This window comes from Strongylocentrotus purpuratus, unplaced genomic scaffold (assembly GCF_000002235.5).
Source record: "Strongylocentrotus purpuratus isolate Spur 01 unplaced genomic scaffold, Spur_5.0 spur5_scaffold_3, whole genome shotgun sequence".
NCBI classification, from domain to species: Eukaryota; Metazoa; Echinodermata; class Echinoidea; order Camarodonta; family Strongylocentrotidae; genus Strongylocentrotus; species Strongylocentrotus purpuratus.
In genome coordinates, this window is record NW_022145609.1 from 1,437,005 (window position 1) to 1,451,175 (window position 14,171).

Genomic DNA, 14,171 nt, shown 5'->3' on the forward strand with positions numbered 1-14,171 from the left:
ATTAAAATCAAACACATTACAAAATTGTTCGGGGAGACGATCAAATACAAACTTACACACAATGGCCCGAATTCAAAAAGCAAGGTTTTTGTTAACAAAAGGAGGTTTGGCGGAACAAAAGGAGGTTTGAGCTCAAACCTTGCTTTGTGAATTCGGGCCAATATCTGCAAAATTTAAGAGTCTCAATTCTTGAGATAAATAGGTAGTGCGAGTTCTAGGTGGCGAATTGCAGACGATTTTTTATTATCTTCTTGTGTTGAGTAAAAGTTGATTTATATGGGATGAATATGTATTGCGCCAAACAAGCCTGAGCACAGTTTGAAAAATAGGAGAGAACTAGGGAGTAATACAAACTTCGAAACACATTTTGAGGAAACAAATAATGGAGTCTATTTTGGGGCATTTTATTTTCCATTTGAATGATGTGTGGCTTCCAACAAAATCGGCTATCGATACAAATGTCTAAACAATGGTCTTTTCAACTCTTGCAACATTTATGTTGTTCACATTTATCTATATTTCATTTATAACAGGATTTTTTTCTTCTGTTTTGCTAAATGATAAACTCTTTAGAGTTGAGAGACAGACGATTGGCTTGCAGCTATTCGCATATTTGAACTAATTGTCTATTTTCTACCTCGCATTTATAGTTGATATGATTATGTTACCAATGTAAACAAAAATGGTATATTTTCGCATTGAGGTTTCCTTTTTTTTCTTATCCAGAAAGTGCCCTTTTTTGTTGGTGCCCTCCCCTTTGAAAGACGATCCATTGCTCCTGGAGGACACCTCCCTCCCAGACCCCCCCCCCCGCTCGGGCGCAATTTCCACCTCATATATTGTCTGCACCCCCCCCCCCCCCCCCCACTAAATTCCTAGTTACGGGCCTGCCTTGATAGATAGATAATTTTTCTATTATGTTTTAAAAAGTGCGACGCGGCAAGCAAAATATATTGACGAGACCTGACAACCCATTAAAGGCCCACTGCACTACTGATGCTACTTGTGCCCAGTGCCCTCTATATAGCAAACAATGCTTATCGGTGCCTATTGGTCCCCCATGATCCCCTTTTCTTAAGTTAATTGAGAGCTGATTTGATGAGATAACCACCTGTCAGTGACCCTGCAGGGAGGTCTGATCCCCCTGGACACACTAGTGCAGACGGGCTTCAAAACGACTCGGTTTGTATCAGTGGTTTCTATCTAGGTTGACAAAGATAATATTATCTTCCCTCACTTGACAAAGATACCATATATTATCTATCCTGACTTGACACATATATTATTTATCTGCCTTAAGCTATAACTTAAGGCACTATAATGGTGTGCTTTTATGTACAGCATTGAGTCTATATTTGTCATGAAATGTACAACTGATACTGCATTAAATGATAACGAGAAATGTGTTATAATACTAGTACGTTTAATTGTTGTTGTTTATTGTATAGGATTTTTTTGCTGGTGTGAGTAACTAACTAAATCAAGAGATTTCGAGCTGTGTTATTGAGAGAAAAGGGGGAAAAAAAGTCCAGAAAGTTAGTGAGAGAATACCGACTGATGCTTGTGCATAATTAAGTGTGTCTATATAATCAATGAAATCCTAATTCCTAATTGGTATAATACAATGATCGGGTGATAATGTATCATTATTATGTGATATACCACATTCCATATTGATAGAGCGACTGTTATGTTGCATTTCTAGGTATTACAATGTAAAGATAAAGAAAGTGTGCCCAAGAGAAATTTAAGAAGAAAAAACTATATTTACCTAAATTAATGTAAAGGTGAGCTTGCATAAGAACCTGTAAAAAAGGGGAAATGAATTATCTAGCTTTCGTCCGGTATAGGCCAGTATTAAAGGTCATTCGATAGTTTTAAAAGCATTCAAAGCTGTCAACTATGAGATTTGCATGGATTTTCAATTTTGTTTTTCCTTTTCGATTGGACGTTTTGACGACACTACAATTTCCATTTCGCTCAACCCGAGAAAGTCAAGCTCAAAGCCAAACTGGTAAATATGCAAATCTCTCCGATGTTATATTTAAAATTAGCTTCTGAAATGTCTTTTTGATACCAGCATAATAGCCACTGGTCATTGAGTGTGCAAACCATAGAGATATATACTTAAGTTTAAGCTAAAACGCACCCAGCCACACACACGTCACACCCCCATGCCCATCCACAGGCGCCAGCGCGCCAGCCACTCGCCTAGGCATAGGGCTAGGCCAGCTCCAGGGCTATGGCCAGGGCCTACATGTAAGCGGCATTGCCAAGGCATAGGCCATTCGCATGTTCGCCACTGCATTGGCAATGTCGATGAACCATTCACCGTCATTAAAAACCAGCACCAGCAATTACATAGAGTAACATCTTGACTTGTAAGTCTATGCTGGGGACTTTTGTGTTCTGCACAAACGAGGATCATCTTCGTAAACGCGGACAGATGCGTCCGCAAAAATAAGGATCATCGGCGCTTGTTCTGAAACCTATCCAAAATTTCACCTGTAACTCCGGCGTGGAGATACCCTACTAAAACATACCCAAAATGAAGTAATTATTCATTATATTTATAAATGTCCAAATAAAGATCATAAAGACATAAGTTACAAGTTGTTATGTTTACTACCTGTTTCGTGTCAATTTTCTTGTTATTTTTGGAGTATTTTTCTGATAAACGTTGATATTAGTATTAGACCGAAAGCTTCAGTCTCTATAATCGTCGGTTGTTCCACTGAGACTACGTCTGGCTCCACTAGACCTCCGGTTATAGAGACTGAACGACTGCCTATGCCAGCCTGTGTTGAACTTATTCCGCTAGATTTTAGCCGCTAGGCCCCTCCCACAAACTTGCCACGGCCGTATTGTTATGCCCCCAAAATCCCCAAAATGTCATTTTACCTCGTTCATTTCCAATTTTAAATTAGGCCTAGGCTAAAATACATCGGTTCCACTTACTAACTTGATTGATATAATCCGTTTAATGGTCCCTTTTGAGGAAATTATCGGTCAAAATCGACATCCATGTTGAAAATCTTGCAAGCCGTGTTAAACTCTCGCTGCCGTCAATCTCATCCCTTCTAGTCTACGCCGAAGGCAAAATGATTATGAAGGAAAAACTGTGCGCCCATCTACACGTTCGTAATGGCGTTATCACAGTTTTTTTTTATGAAGGAAAAAACTGTGATAACGCCATTACGAACGTGTAGATGGGCGCACAGTTTTTCCTTCATAATCATTTTGCCTTCGGCGTAGACTAGAAGGGATGAGATTGACGGCAGCGAGAGTTTAACACGGCTTGCAAGATTTTCAACATGGATGTCGATTTTGACCGATAATTTCCTCAAAAGGGACCATTAAACGGATTATATCAATCAAGTTAGTAAGTGGAACCGATGTATTTTAGCCTAGGCCTAATTTAAAATTGGAAATGAACGAGGTAAAATGACATTTTGGGGGATTTTGGGGGCATAACAATACGGCCGTGGCAAGTTTGTGGGAGGGGCCTAGCGGCTAAAATCTAGCGGAATAAGTTCAACACAGGCTGGCATAGGCAGTCGTTCAGTCTCTATAACCGGAGGTCTAGTGGAGCCAGACGTAGTCTCAGTGGAACAACCGACGATTATAGAGACTGAAGCTTTCGGTCTATATTAGTATACACTTTTTCACAGGTTTCACGGCAAACCGCTGCACAATACAAGTACATACCGATGGTGGGTTGCGGGCGGGTGGGTTGCGGGCGGGCGGGTGGGTGCGCCTGTGTGAAGTTATCTACCGTAATGTCTCCGATCCTCATTACGGTAGATAACTGCAGCACAATACAATTGCATACCGTACCGAGGGTGGGGTGCGGGCATGCGCGACAGTCTGGACACAAGGGTATGCAATTGTATTGTGCTTCAGTTTGCTGTGAATCCTGTGAGAAAGTGCACAAGTGTATATGTGTATAATAAGTGAAGCTGATACATCTTGGTGATTATAATCCGCTAATGTTCCATCATTTTTGTTTTCCTTCCATTCACAAAAAAGAGACTATCTTTCATAGATTTGACAGGAAAAAGCCCCCACAAATGCCATGATGAAGATGAGCAAATCATTCCGGATTGTGGCGTTGTGTTCACTGGCTAACTTCATCAATGCTGCTGACCGTGTGATCATGCCCATTGCCATTGTACCTATGGCTGATGTCTATCAGTGGAGCATGTCACTCCAAGGATGGATCCTCAGTGCATTTGCTTATGGTTACATAAGTAGTCAGGTATGTTATGTAATACTTTGAAGTGCATCACCCTCTATTCTTTTACCCGGTACTTAAACAAAAAACAAACAAAATATGTTGGGATCTGTACATGGTATTGAAATGTCCATATAAGCACTGTCGATGTGAAGAGAGATGACTTCACATTGTACAATAATTGTTAACCTTTAAAGTTTAAACAAATTGCAGCTCTTCCGTGCAGCAACTTCCATGCAGGAAGTTTCATGTACACTCTGTAACTGGGCCAGAATACCAATCTTCTTACATTGACCTTACTGTTGTAATATGTCAGTGATACTTGACTTCGGCATGGGTGATTTATTTATAAGCTGCCACATATTTTCATTTATTTGTAGTAAAGTATCAATCAACAAATTTAATTGTTTGCACTTGTATTTTTATTTTTATTTCTGATGCCCCCTCCCCTCCCATGTTTGTATTTGCAGATCATAGGAGGAAAGGCTGCCCAGAAGTTTGGAGGAAAGCTGACATTGGGAGTAGCTGTTGCTGTCTGGTCTCTGTCCACATTTATGACTCCAGTCATTGGAGGCTCTTTCACTGTGAGTTCAAGATGATGTTTAGTAACTACTACTTCTACTACTACTACTACTACTACTCCTTCTTCTTCCTGTTTTTCTTCTTGGTCTTGTTCTTGTTTTTTGTTCTTTCTTTTCTCCTCCCTCTCCTCCTCTTCCCCTTCCTTCTTCTTTTTCTTTTCCTTCTTCTTCCCCTTCTCCTTCTTCTTCCTCCTTTCCTTCTTCTTCTTCCTCTTCTCCTTCTTATTCCTCTTCTTCTTCTTCTTCTTCTCCTTCCATCTTCTCCTTCTTCCTCCTCTTCTTCTTCTTCTCCTTCTTCTTCCTCTTCTTCTTCTTCCCCCTCTTCGCCTCACTCTTTTCTTCCTTTCTGTGTTGGGGATCAGAGATCACATCATCAAGCTGCCAGCTATAGGGGTATTTTAAGCAGGTTGAATGTGAGCCTCACATAGTAATATCAGCATGGGCTTAGTCAAGGCACACAGGAGCATGTATTCGATGGATTCAAGGGCAGCAAAAAATACAACAAGAATTTAAAATGGTGAATATAGCCTCTAGTCCTTCTTGCATTGACCTATTTCAATATAATTCTATTCAATTTGAACCTGTATGAGGTAATGAGTAGCCTAATCTGATGATGATGTCCTGATTTGTATCCCCCAGGTTTAAATTAGCATTCTTGACACTGCATGTTAGTGAACGCCTGAAATAATGGCATATTTGACTAATTGAATTCTGAAACCCCTTTTTTATTATGTATTTTGTAAATCTTTCCAGATTCTAGTGATGTCCAGAATGATTCTTGGATTTGCAGAAGGTTTCTGCTTGCCGACAATTTTCCATATCTTTGCCCACAATGTCCACACAGACGAGAGATCCAAGTCATTTGGTTACCTAGTGGGGTTGGGCTCCCTCGGACAAACAGTGGCTGCAGTCGTAAGTAATTCACATGATTTAAAGGGGGAACTATCATCCCCCATTACAAATTAAATGAATAAAAAATACATGTTTATATTTAGTTGATATATTTGTAGGTACTGTCATGGCATAGTCGTTTATTCACCGACTCTCTATCTTAGAGTTAATGGGTCGAATCTCAACCTGGCACTAAGGCTATTTACCAAGTTATTGATTCTCATTTGCCACTCTCCACCCAGGTGTAAATGGGAACCTGGCAAATTACTGGGGGTAATAGGAATCAGCACCATTGTCCCTGCCATGAATCCTAGGACTGATTAGCCATATATGTAGAAGGTCTAAGAAATGTAAGTAGGTGGCGAGGTGCTAGATCGGAGTGAGGGTGACAAGTGTGAGAGCTATACAAGAAACTCTGTTATTATCTTTATCAAAATGTATTGTTCTACTCTATTTTGTTGATAGCTCCAATAGTTGATAATTTCTTCAGGAACCTATCTTCAGAAAATTTGTCTTTGAAACACACTTTATACATGTGTAGTTTTCAAGAACATGCAAATTAATGAACATGATTACTTTTCAAGTGAATTCTACCTAGGGTTGACTTTTCCTATGACAATCGCTTGCCATGCTCAACAAGTACAAAAAAATGTGCAAATGTAATCTATATCGTGTTTTCTTGTTTATCTGCTTCCCAGATCTGTCCTCGTCTATCTTGGTCTATGATGTTCTATGTGTTTGGAGCTATTGGTTTGGTCTGGGTGCTGATATGGGTTATGTTCTACCCTAAGGATACACCAGAAGACGATCCACAGATGCTTCTCATGCCAAAGGTCAGTCTAATGTCAAACAAAAAACGCTTGCACACATGAAATATTTTTGAATATTGCTTGTGGGTCAGCTGCTTAATGGAATCATGACCGACACAACTCTGCATTTTGCAACGTGCCAAAGTCTCTTGCCATGGAAATTGCCACCTTTAAAAAAAATCTGGAAAGTTTGGAGGGGACAAGCTTTTGGTTAGACAATAGTTCAAGAAGAGTATAGTGGATGATGTCATGCGTGATGTTGTTGGGAGTGGAGATCAACGGGAAGCTCTAGACAAATACAAACTAAAATTGGAACTGGTAAATAAACAGTTAAATACACTAAAAAGGGCAGCAGGGAAAACTGAATTTTTCCTCACAGACCTCTCATCAACCAAAGATTGAATGGTGAGTTGTGAGAATATAACATTAGAGTTGCCAAATTTTTGTTCCCCCAAAGCTTAGTCAGATAGTTGGTCATGTTGGTGACTTTGTAATTTTTTTATGCCTCCGTTACGAGGTAGCCGGAGGCATTATGTTTTCTGGTTGTCCGTCCGTCCGTACGTCCGTCCGTACGTACGTCTGTACGTACGTACGTCCCGTTCTCGTGATCGCGTTATCTGAAGAACTGGTTGATGGATTCCTGCCAAACTTTGTTCATGTATGTATCTTGTAGAGCCGATGAACTGATTAGATTTTGGGGTTACGAGGTTAAAGGTCAAAGGTCACAGGGCTCATTATGTATGCAAAACGAGCTCGTGATCGCGTTATCTGAAGAACCGATTGATGGATTGCTGCCAAACGTAGGTCATGTATGTTACTTGCAGAGCCGATGAACTGATTAGATGTGGGGGTCACAAGGTCAAAGGTCAAAGGCCACAGGGCACATTATGTATGCAAAAACAGCTCGTGATCGCGTTATCTCAAGAACCGATTGATGGATTCCTGCCAACTTAGGTCATGTATGTTTCTTGCAGAGCCAATGAACTGAGTAGATTCTTGGTTCATAAGGTCAAAGGTCATGGGCTCATTATGTATGCAAAAATAGCTTGTAATCACAATATTCTGAGAACCTGTTAATGGATTACAATTGAACTTGAATTCGCAAAATTTCTTCTGTTTTGGTTTGTAAAATTGCTCTATGACGGAGGCATCATTTTCGACTGCGCGCAGTCGAAGTTCCATCTAGTTTTTTTCTCAACTGATGGATTTCCTCAACATTTTTTTAATAGTCCCTCTCTTCTGTCTTCCAACCCAATGCAATCATGTAAATCACAGACCGCCAATATCTCTCCAACTTGGATCAACCAAGGCTAGCTAGTATTTCTTATAACCCTATGTTTGTGAATTGGGCATGTAACATATGACTAAAGTTTGCTTGTTCAATGTGTATTCACTTATAGGTTGACACAACAAATAGCGTTTATTGGACGAGTTACATCTCTCACCGCTCCCTGTGGGCCATCTACATAGCACACTTTGCCATGAACTGGTCAAACTACATCGTGTTGTCATGGTTACCAACCTATTTGCAGAGGCATCTAGGAGCTAATAAACAAGATGTCAGTTTCACAGCTTTTCCTTATGTCATGAATTCATTAGTTGGAGTTGGTAAGTAAATAAACTTCCCACTTTTATGTATGTTTTTGTTTATTGAAGTTTGTTACTGATGTGAAGCATGGATCAGTATACTTGGCAAATCATGCAAATTTCATTGGTTCAAATTTTGTTAATATCTGAAACATCATTTTCTTTTATGAAACATTCTTATTTCATGTAGAATTTGGAAGATGCTTATAAAATTTCATGATAAGATTGTGCTAAAACAGGCCATTACTATTATTGGCAATTACAGACCAAATGAGACCAAATGAATGCGAAAGTGAAAATGAATTTTCACAAGGTAAACAAGAAAAAACATATCTTTTACTTGACAGAGTGATAATAACTTTGCTTGAAATGTTGCAATATATTTTTTTGTTGACGAATACAAAAAAGATTCAATATTATAATAATTGTTTTTAATTTAATTTATATATGCCTTTGATATAAGAAAAAAAATGTTGAACATACATGTGCCACATATTAACTATGGTGAGAAACTTGAGAATTTGATTGAATTAAAGATATTTGAGAGCATGATACCATTATGAAGCATACAAAGGTGTTCACATAATACTTGATGTTAAAGTCCGTCCATACTAGTTTGGCCAGGAGGGATTAGACCACCCAGTGAGGTCACTGACATGTGGCTATCTCATCAACTCAGCTCTCAACTAACATAAGAAAAAGAGGATAATGGGAGACCAACAGGCACCGCTTATCCATTGTTTTTTCTATAGAGGGAGCAAGTAGCTACAAGTAGTACAGTGGGGCTTTAAAGTGAAATATCATCATTGTATGTAATCTATTTCTTCTGCAGCTGCTGGTCATTATGCTGATTATCTGATATCTCAGAAGCATTGGACAACATTATCAGTGAGAAGACTGATGACGAGCATAGGTCTCCTTGGACCAGCTCTCTTCATATTCCTCTTCGGCTCTGTAGATCATCTTGTCTTAGCTGTATGGTAAGACCACAAGATCAAGTGATATGGGGCGCTGCAAGAAAGTTGCAATTGATTGCATGTTGCAAAATTTGCAACTGATATTTGCACTCGATTGCAACTCAACTCTCTTGCAACGCTCACTAGTCTCCTAAATTTCCTAGGATTTTGTTAGAATTAAAGTTTTAACAATTTAATTGAGTTAACTAGATCTACCTTTTATTAACCCCCCCCCCCTCTTCCTCTCTCTCTCTCTCTCTCTCTCTCTCTCTCTCTTTCTCTCTTTTATACTAATGGGGCGTTGCAAGAAAGTTGAGCTGCGATCAATTCCAAATTTCCAATTAATCGCAAGACTTATGCTTGATTTTGGGGATTTGCAATTGATTGCAACTTTCTTGCAATGCCCCAATAGTCTCATGTGACTAGATGTTAAACGATGCGTTTTCTGTGGAAGTTGTGACTGGACATGGTGTTCACTGAATACAGTGTCAAGAGTGTAGATTTTAAGATAGGAAACCTGGGGTACGAATCAGGATTAGGTCCATAAGACTCGTCAGAAAAAAACAGTCTGAGCTGTTTTGGGACTTTAGATGGCATGGATTAGAAGTAGGAAATCGGTGAAAGACTCTAGAAAAAAAATTAAAAGTGTAGAAAGGCAACATGTGACTGTCATCTATTTATTTCATCAAAAAATGAGAAACCTCTTTGAACATTGTAAAATGGTTCTTGCGGTATCACACTACCAATACTTTGATAGTCAATGATCATATCAACAGACTTCATTTTAAAATTAATTGAATGGTTAAAAGGCATAATACTGATATAATGATAATAATAATATTATGCCTTGTTTACCAGGAGGAGCCTCATCAGTATTAATGCTACAATATTGTTGTTGTTGTTATTGTTCTTTGCAGTTTCATATCAATATCTCTTGGTCTTTGTGGCTGTAATTCGTCAGGGCACATGAGTAACCATGCCGACGTAGCACCCAATCATGCAGGTATCACATTCGCTGTCTCCAATACCTTGGTGAGTATGTACATGTATGTATGTAACACCATGTTTGGAATAAATGTTATTACGGTAGACAACCCACCGTGACATCCTTACCAGATGCTTGGTTGAATGCAGTCACTTGTGATTTGTTTGTTGATGTCATCACATGTTTTTCATTATCAAGTATGCTATAGTTCCAGTTCTGTCCAACGTGAGAAATATTTATAAAGCAATGTGCAACAGTGCACACATAGGGCGATGTGTGCTTGTATCAAGTGTGTACTAATATATGCCTGCTAATCTTGGGTCAAATTGCTGTCAATATTGACATCAACCTATCCTCCAGTGAGTCCTATTTAAAAATCAAATAGGCATCTAGGATTTTCGTTGCATAAAACAAATAATATATGTTTAACATTATTTCTTAATTTATTTGTTATACGATCTATCTGCTCTCATTGAGGCTATGTGCACCTATCGTATGAAGCTGAGTGTCAGGCTTTATGTCATTGATGCGCATTGTAGCATGAGTGTGGATAGATCGTATAATGAACTCATTTCCATCATTTTAATAATACTGTACTGTTAGACCATTAGACCAAATGATTATTATACCATGTGGGTAGTAGACTGGCTGGGTGTAGACCATATGGGAATAGACTAATTGGGTAGTAGACGAACTAGTTTTAGACAAAATGGCAATTCACCTATGATACAATACTCCTTTCTCTTCTATCTCCTAGGCAACCTTGCCTGGCATGGCAGCAGGCCCTTTGACTGCAGCAATGGTTGGTGCTTCAGGTCGCTGGACCCCTGTCTTCATTGTCGCCTCGTTGGTCAATGTAGGCGGTGCTCTCATCTATTTCAGCCAAAGCTCGGCAATTCAAGTCTTGTAGAATCAACTGGACTCTTGTCACAGTCTTTTAGAATCAACTGGACTCTCGTCACAGTCTTGTAGATTCAACTGGACTCTCGTCACAGTCTTGTAGAATCAACTGGACTCTCGTCACAGTCTTGTAGAATCAACTGGACTCTTGTCACAGTCTTGTAGAATCAACTGGACTCTCGTCACAGTCTTGTAGAATCAACTGGACTCTCGTCACAGTCTTGTAGAATCAACTGGACTCTCGTCACAGTCTTGTAGAATCAACTGGACTCTCTTCGTAGTCTTGTAGAATCAACTGGACTCTCGTCACAGTCTTGTAGAATCAACTGGACTCTCGTCACAGTCTTGTAGAATCAACTGGACTCTTGTCACAGTCTTGTAGAATCAACTGGACTCTCGTCGCAGTCTTGTAGAATCAACTGGACTCTCGTCACATTGTTGATATAATTTATAGTCCTCAGGACAGAAACGTAACATCAAATTGTTTTTTGTTTAGTTTTGTTTTGTATTTGTTTGCTTTTTCTAAGTGACAGGTATTAGTGAAAGCTTTCAAATTGCTTTGTAAATCCATTCATTACTCTTTTAATTCAAAGTGATAATAATACTGGAAAACAGGGTGAATGGGAATTAATGAGGTGATTAGGAATAACAAAATTTGAAAAGGTGTTGTTGTCATAATTCTTTACTCATGAATGATGTAGACACTCTTTCTTTTATTCAAAATAAATCAGAAAAGGTTGTGCATTATTCATTCCACAGGAGAAGGATTACGTCAACAAATCTATGCCAGTAACATCTGGGCCCTGTCTTATAAAGAGTTGTGATTGATCCAAATCAATTGAAGCTTGTAGTCTCCTATCTCTCATGTACATAGTGTGATAGATATCAATCAGAAATAATTTGTGATTGATATTGACTCTTTATAAGATGGGGCCGTGGTCTTTTCTCTCCTATTGGTCCTATCATATATTTATAGCTCATTCCTTTGGAATGAGAGACATTGCAACCTTTAAGAAAATATTTTTGTTACCTTTAAAATGAATGGCAAGTATTGGGTTAGAAGATATATGCGTACAACAAAGTTCCTACTCATACTCACTTATCTATGTGTTATAAGATATTTGATTTGATTTGATTTGACTCATTTATTTGTAAAAGCCCAGTTCAGCTGTTTGGCTGTTTTACAATGGTGCCGTGCATATACAATAAAAATACAGAGTAATCATAAGAACAAAACCATATACATTATGTATCATATAAAGAAAAATAAAATAGTAGAATTACTGATGACACACCGAGTAGTCATAGAAATGTGAAGCGCCTGACACTTATCTTGCCTCTGCAGTGTACTGCAGCATAAGGGAAGCTCTAAGGCAGTGTGATTGTGGTCTAGGAAAACTGGAAGGCAGCAATGATAATGCATTGTTAGATAGCAATGGATTATTAAGGACATATTCAACTAATTTTGTTTTTGTATCAAAACCTGAAGATCATCTGTTACAAACCATCTGTTAATATTATCTTTATCTACTTCTAATGCATTGTTAGATAGTAATGGATTACCTTAAGGACATATTCAACTAATTTAATTCTAATATCATTTTTTAACCAGAACCTGAAGATTATCTGTTACGAGTAAAAACCATCTGTTATTTTGATCTTTATCTGCTTTCAATGTGGGATCTTCTGATTGGTGTATGCTGTACTGGTGTCCTAAATTCATTCATTAAGATCATCTTCAGGTGCTAGAAACTTCCACAAATGTTATGAGTGCTCCACATTCATGAAAGTTTCATGCTGCAAAACAATGAAATCACAATACTAGATTTTTTTGATGGTTTCGTGCATTGCAAATCTTCTGCTGTTAAAATGTTAAGAATGTTTCCTGGTCAACAGTTATCTTATACTTTCTTTATTGGTGAAATAGTGGAAATATTATTTATTAGTCCTCTATAATGCCAGCCTAAAGTTCATATCTCGATATCTTCTGTGTAAAATGTAATGCTATTTTAATGTACTCAGTCCTCGGGATAGGACTCTAAGCTCTAAGTCCTACCGGTATGTTTGTACAGTGCCCATGTGAAGGAGAAACAAATTAAGGTGACATAATTTAGTACTTAATTGATCCGTTTTCTATCTACACTGTGGGTCACACAAAAAGGGAAACCCAGATTCAGCGCTTTGAATCGTCGCAATCAGTGCATCAAAATTGAGTCCAAGATACTCTCTTCGTAGCCGATACAGTTTTCTTTGATTTGACACCTTGATCAATAAAATCAAGCATTTCCTGATTCATGACAAATTTATATCTAGCCAAGTTTTGAATGACATTGGTGGTCAACGCAAGGTTTGGCTGAATAGTCTATCCCAGATGAATGAAGTCACACACATGATGAATGCAACCTCTGAACACCTGTCAGCCCAAACATGGGCAAGGCTGATTTGGGCATGCTTTTTGAAAACGTCCAATGCTCAGTCATCCGTGATCACATGTTGATGAGCAACATATCAAATTAAAGATGACAATTTCCGTCTATCATCCCATTGAAATATATTTCAGCAAGTTTACTTGCTGAAATATATTTCAGCAAGTTTACTTGGTTTTTGAGATATTTGGGCTTGCATATGGGTTTCCTTTTTCTTGATTCACACTGTACATCCATAGGATGCATATTGTATTATGTATATCTGTTCAATATACATTCTGTCTTATATGATTACATGTATATATGATATTTAAGAATTTATTGATGTTAATGCTTTAGGTAACTACTGCAACTATAATTGATATTTTTACAGTTTTTTAGAAAGATGTATGAAATATGTACAGACAATTAGCCTCTCACTCTACAATTGTAATGTTCAATTTATTTTGTTTGATTTTTTAAAAAGATTGGGGTGGGGTGCCATCTCTTCAAGGTCAACAAGATTTCTCGTTTGAATAGTGATAATATTCTTTTAAAGATTTGATTAGTGTGGACTTGATTTGAAATTTAATGAGTATCTGCAGTGCAACAAAATCTGCATATGGTATTACAACTTTTCAGTTTACCTCCTTAATGCTTCTGTTATCCAAGTTGTATTATTAAGTTAATTAGATTTTATAACATATTGCACAATTGTTCAAGGGTTATGAGATGGAAAATCGGTATATCCTCAAACATTGAAAGATGTATTGAATTACATATAACAGATGGCTTTTTAAAAGCTCATTGCGGAAGTTTTTTC

At 38.1% G+C, this 14,171-nt stretch overlaps 1 protein-coding gene across 1 annotated transcript; it reads left to right on the forward strand.

Annotated features, from left to right (window-relative positions):
• The first annotated feature begins 1,932 nt into the window (after window positions 1-1,932).
• On the forward strand, window positions 1,933-13,097 carry LOC593873 (sialin). Its single transcript, XM_030996263.1, has 9 exons — window positions 1,933-2,014; window positions 4,030-4,258; window positions 4,705-4,818; window positions 5,569-5,727; window positions 6,405-6,539; window positions 7,916-8,123; window positions 8,935-9,082; window positions 9,976-10,090; window positions 10,801-13,097. Exons 2-9 carry the CDS (start codon window positions 4,076-4,078, stop codon window positions 10,951-10,953), a joined length of 1,215 nt encoding a protein of 404 aa, XP_030852123.1. The 5' UTR covers window positions 1,933-2,014; window positions 4,030-4,075; the 3' UTR covers window positions 10,954-13,097.
• Window positions 13,098-14,171: the final 1,074 nt, after the last annotated feature.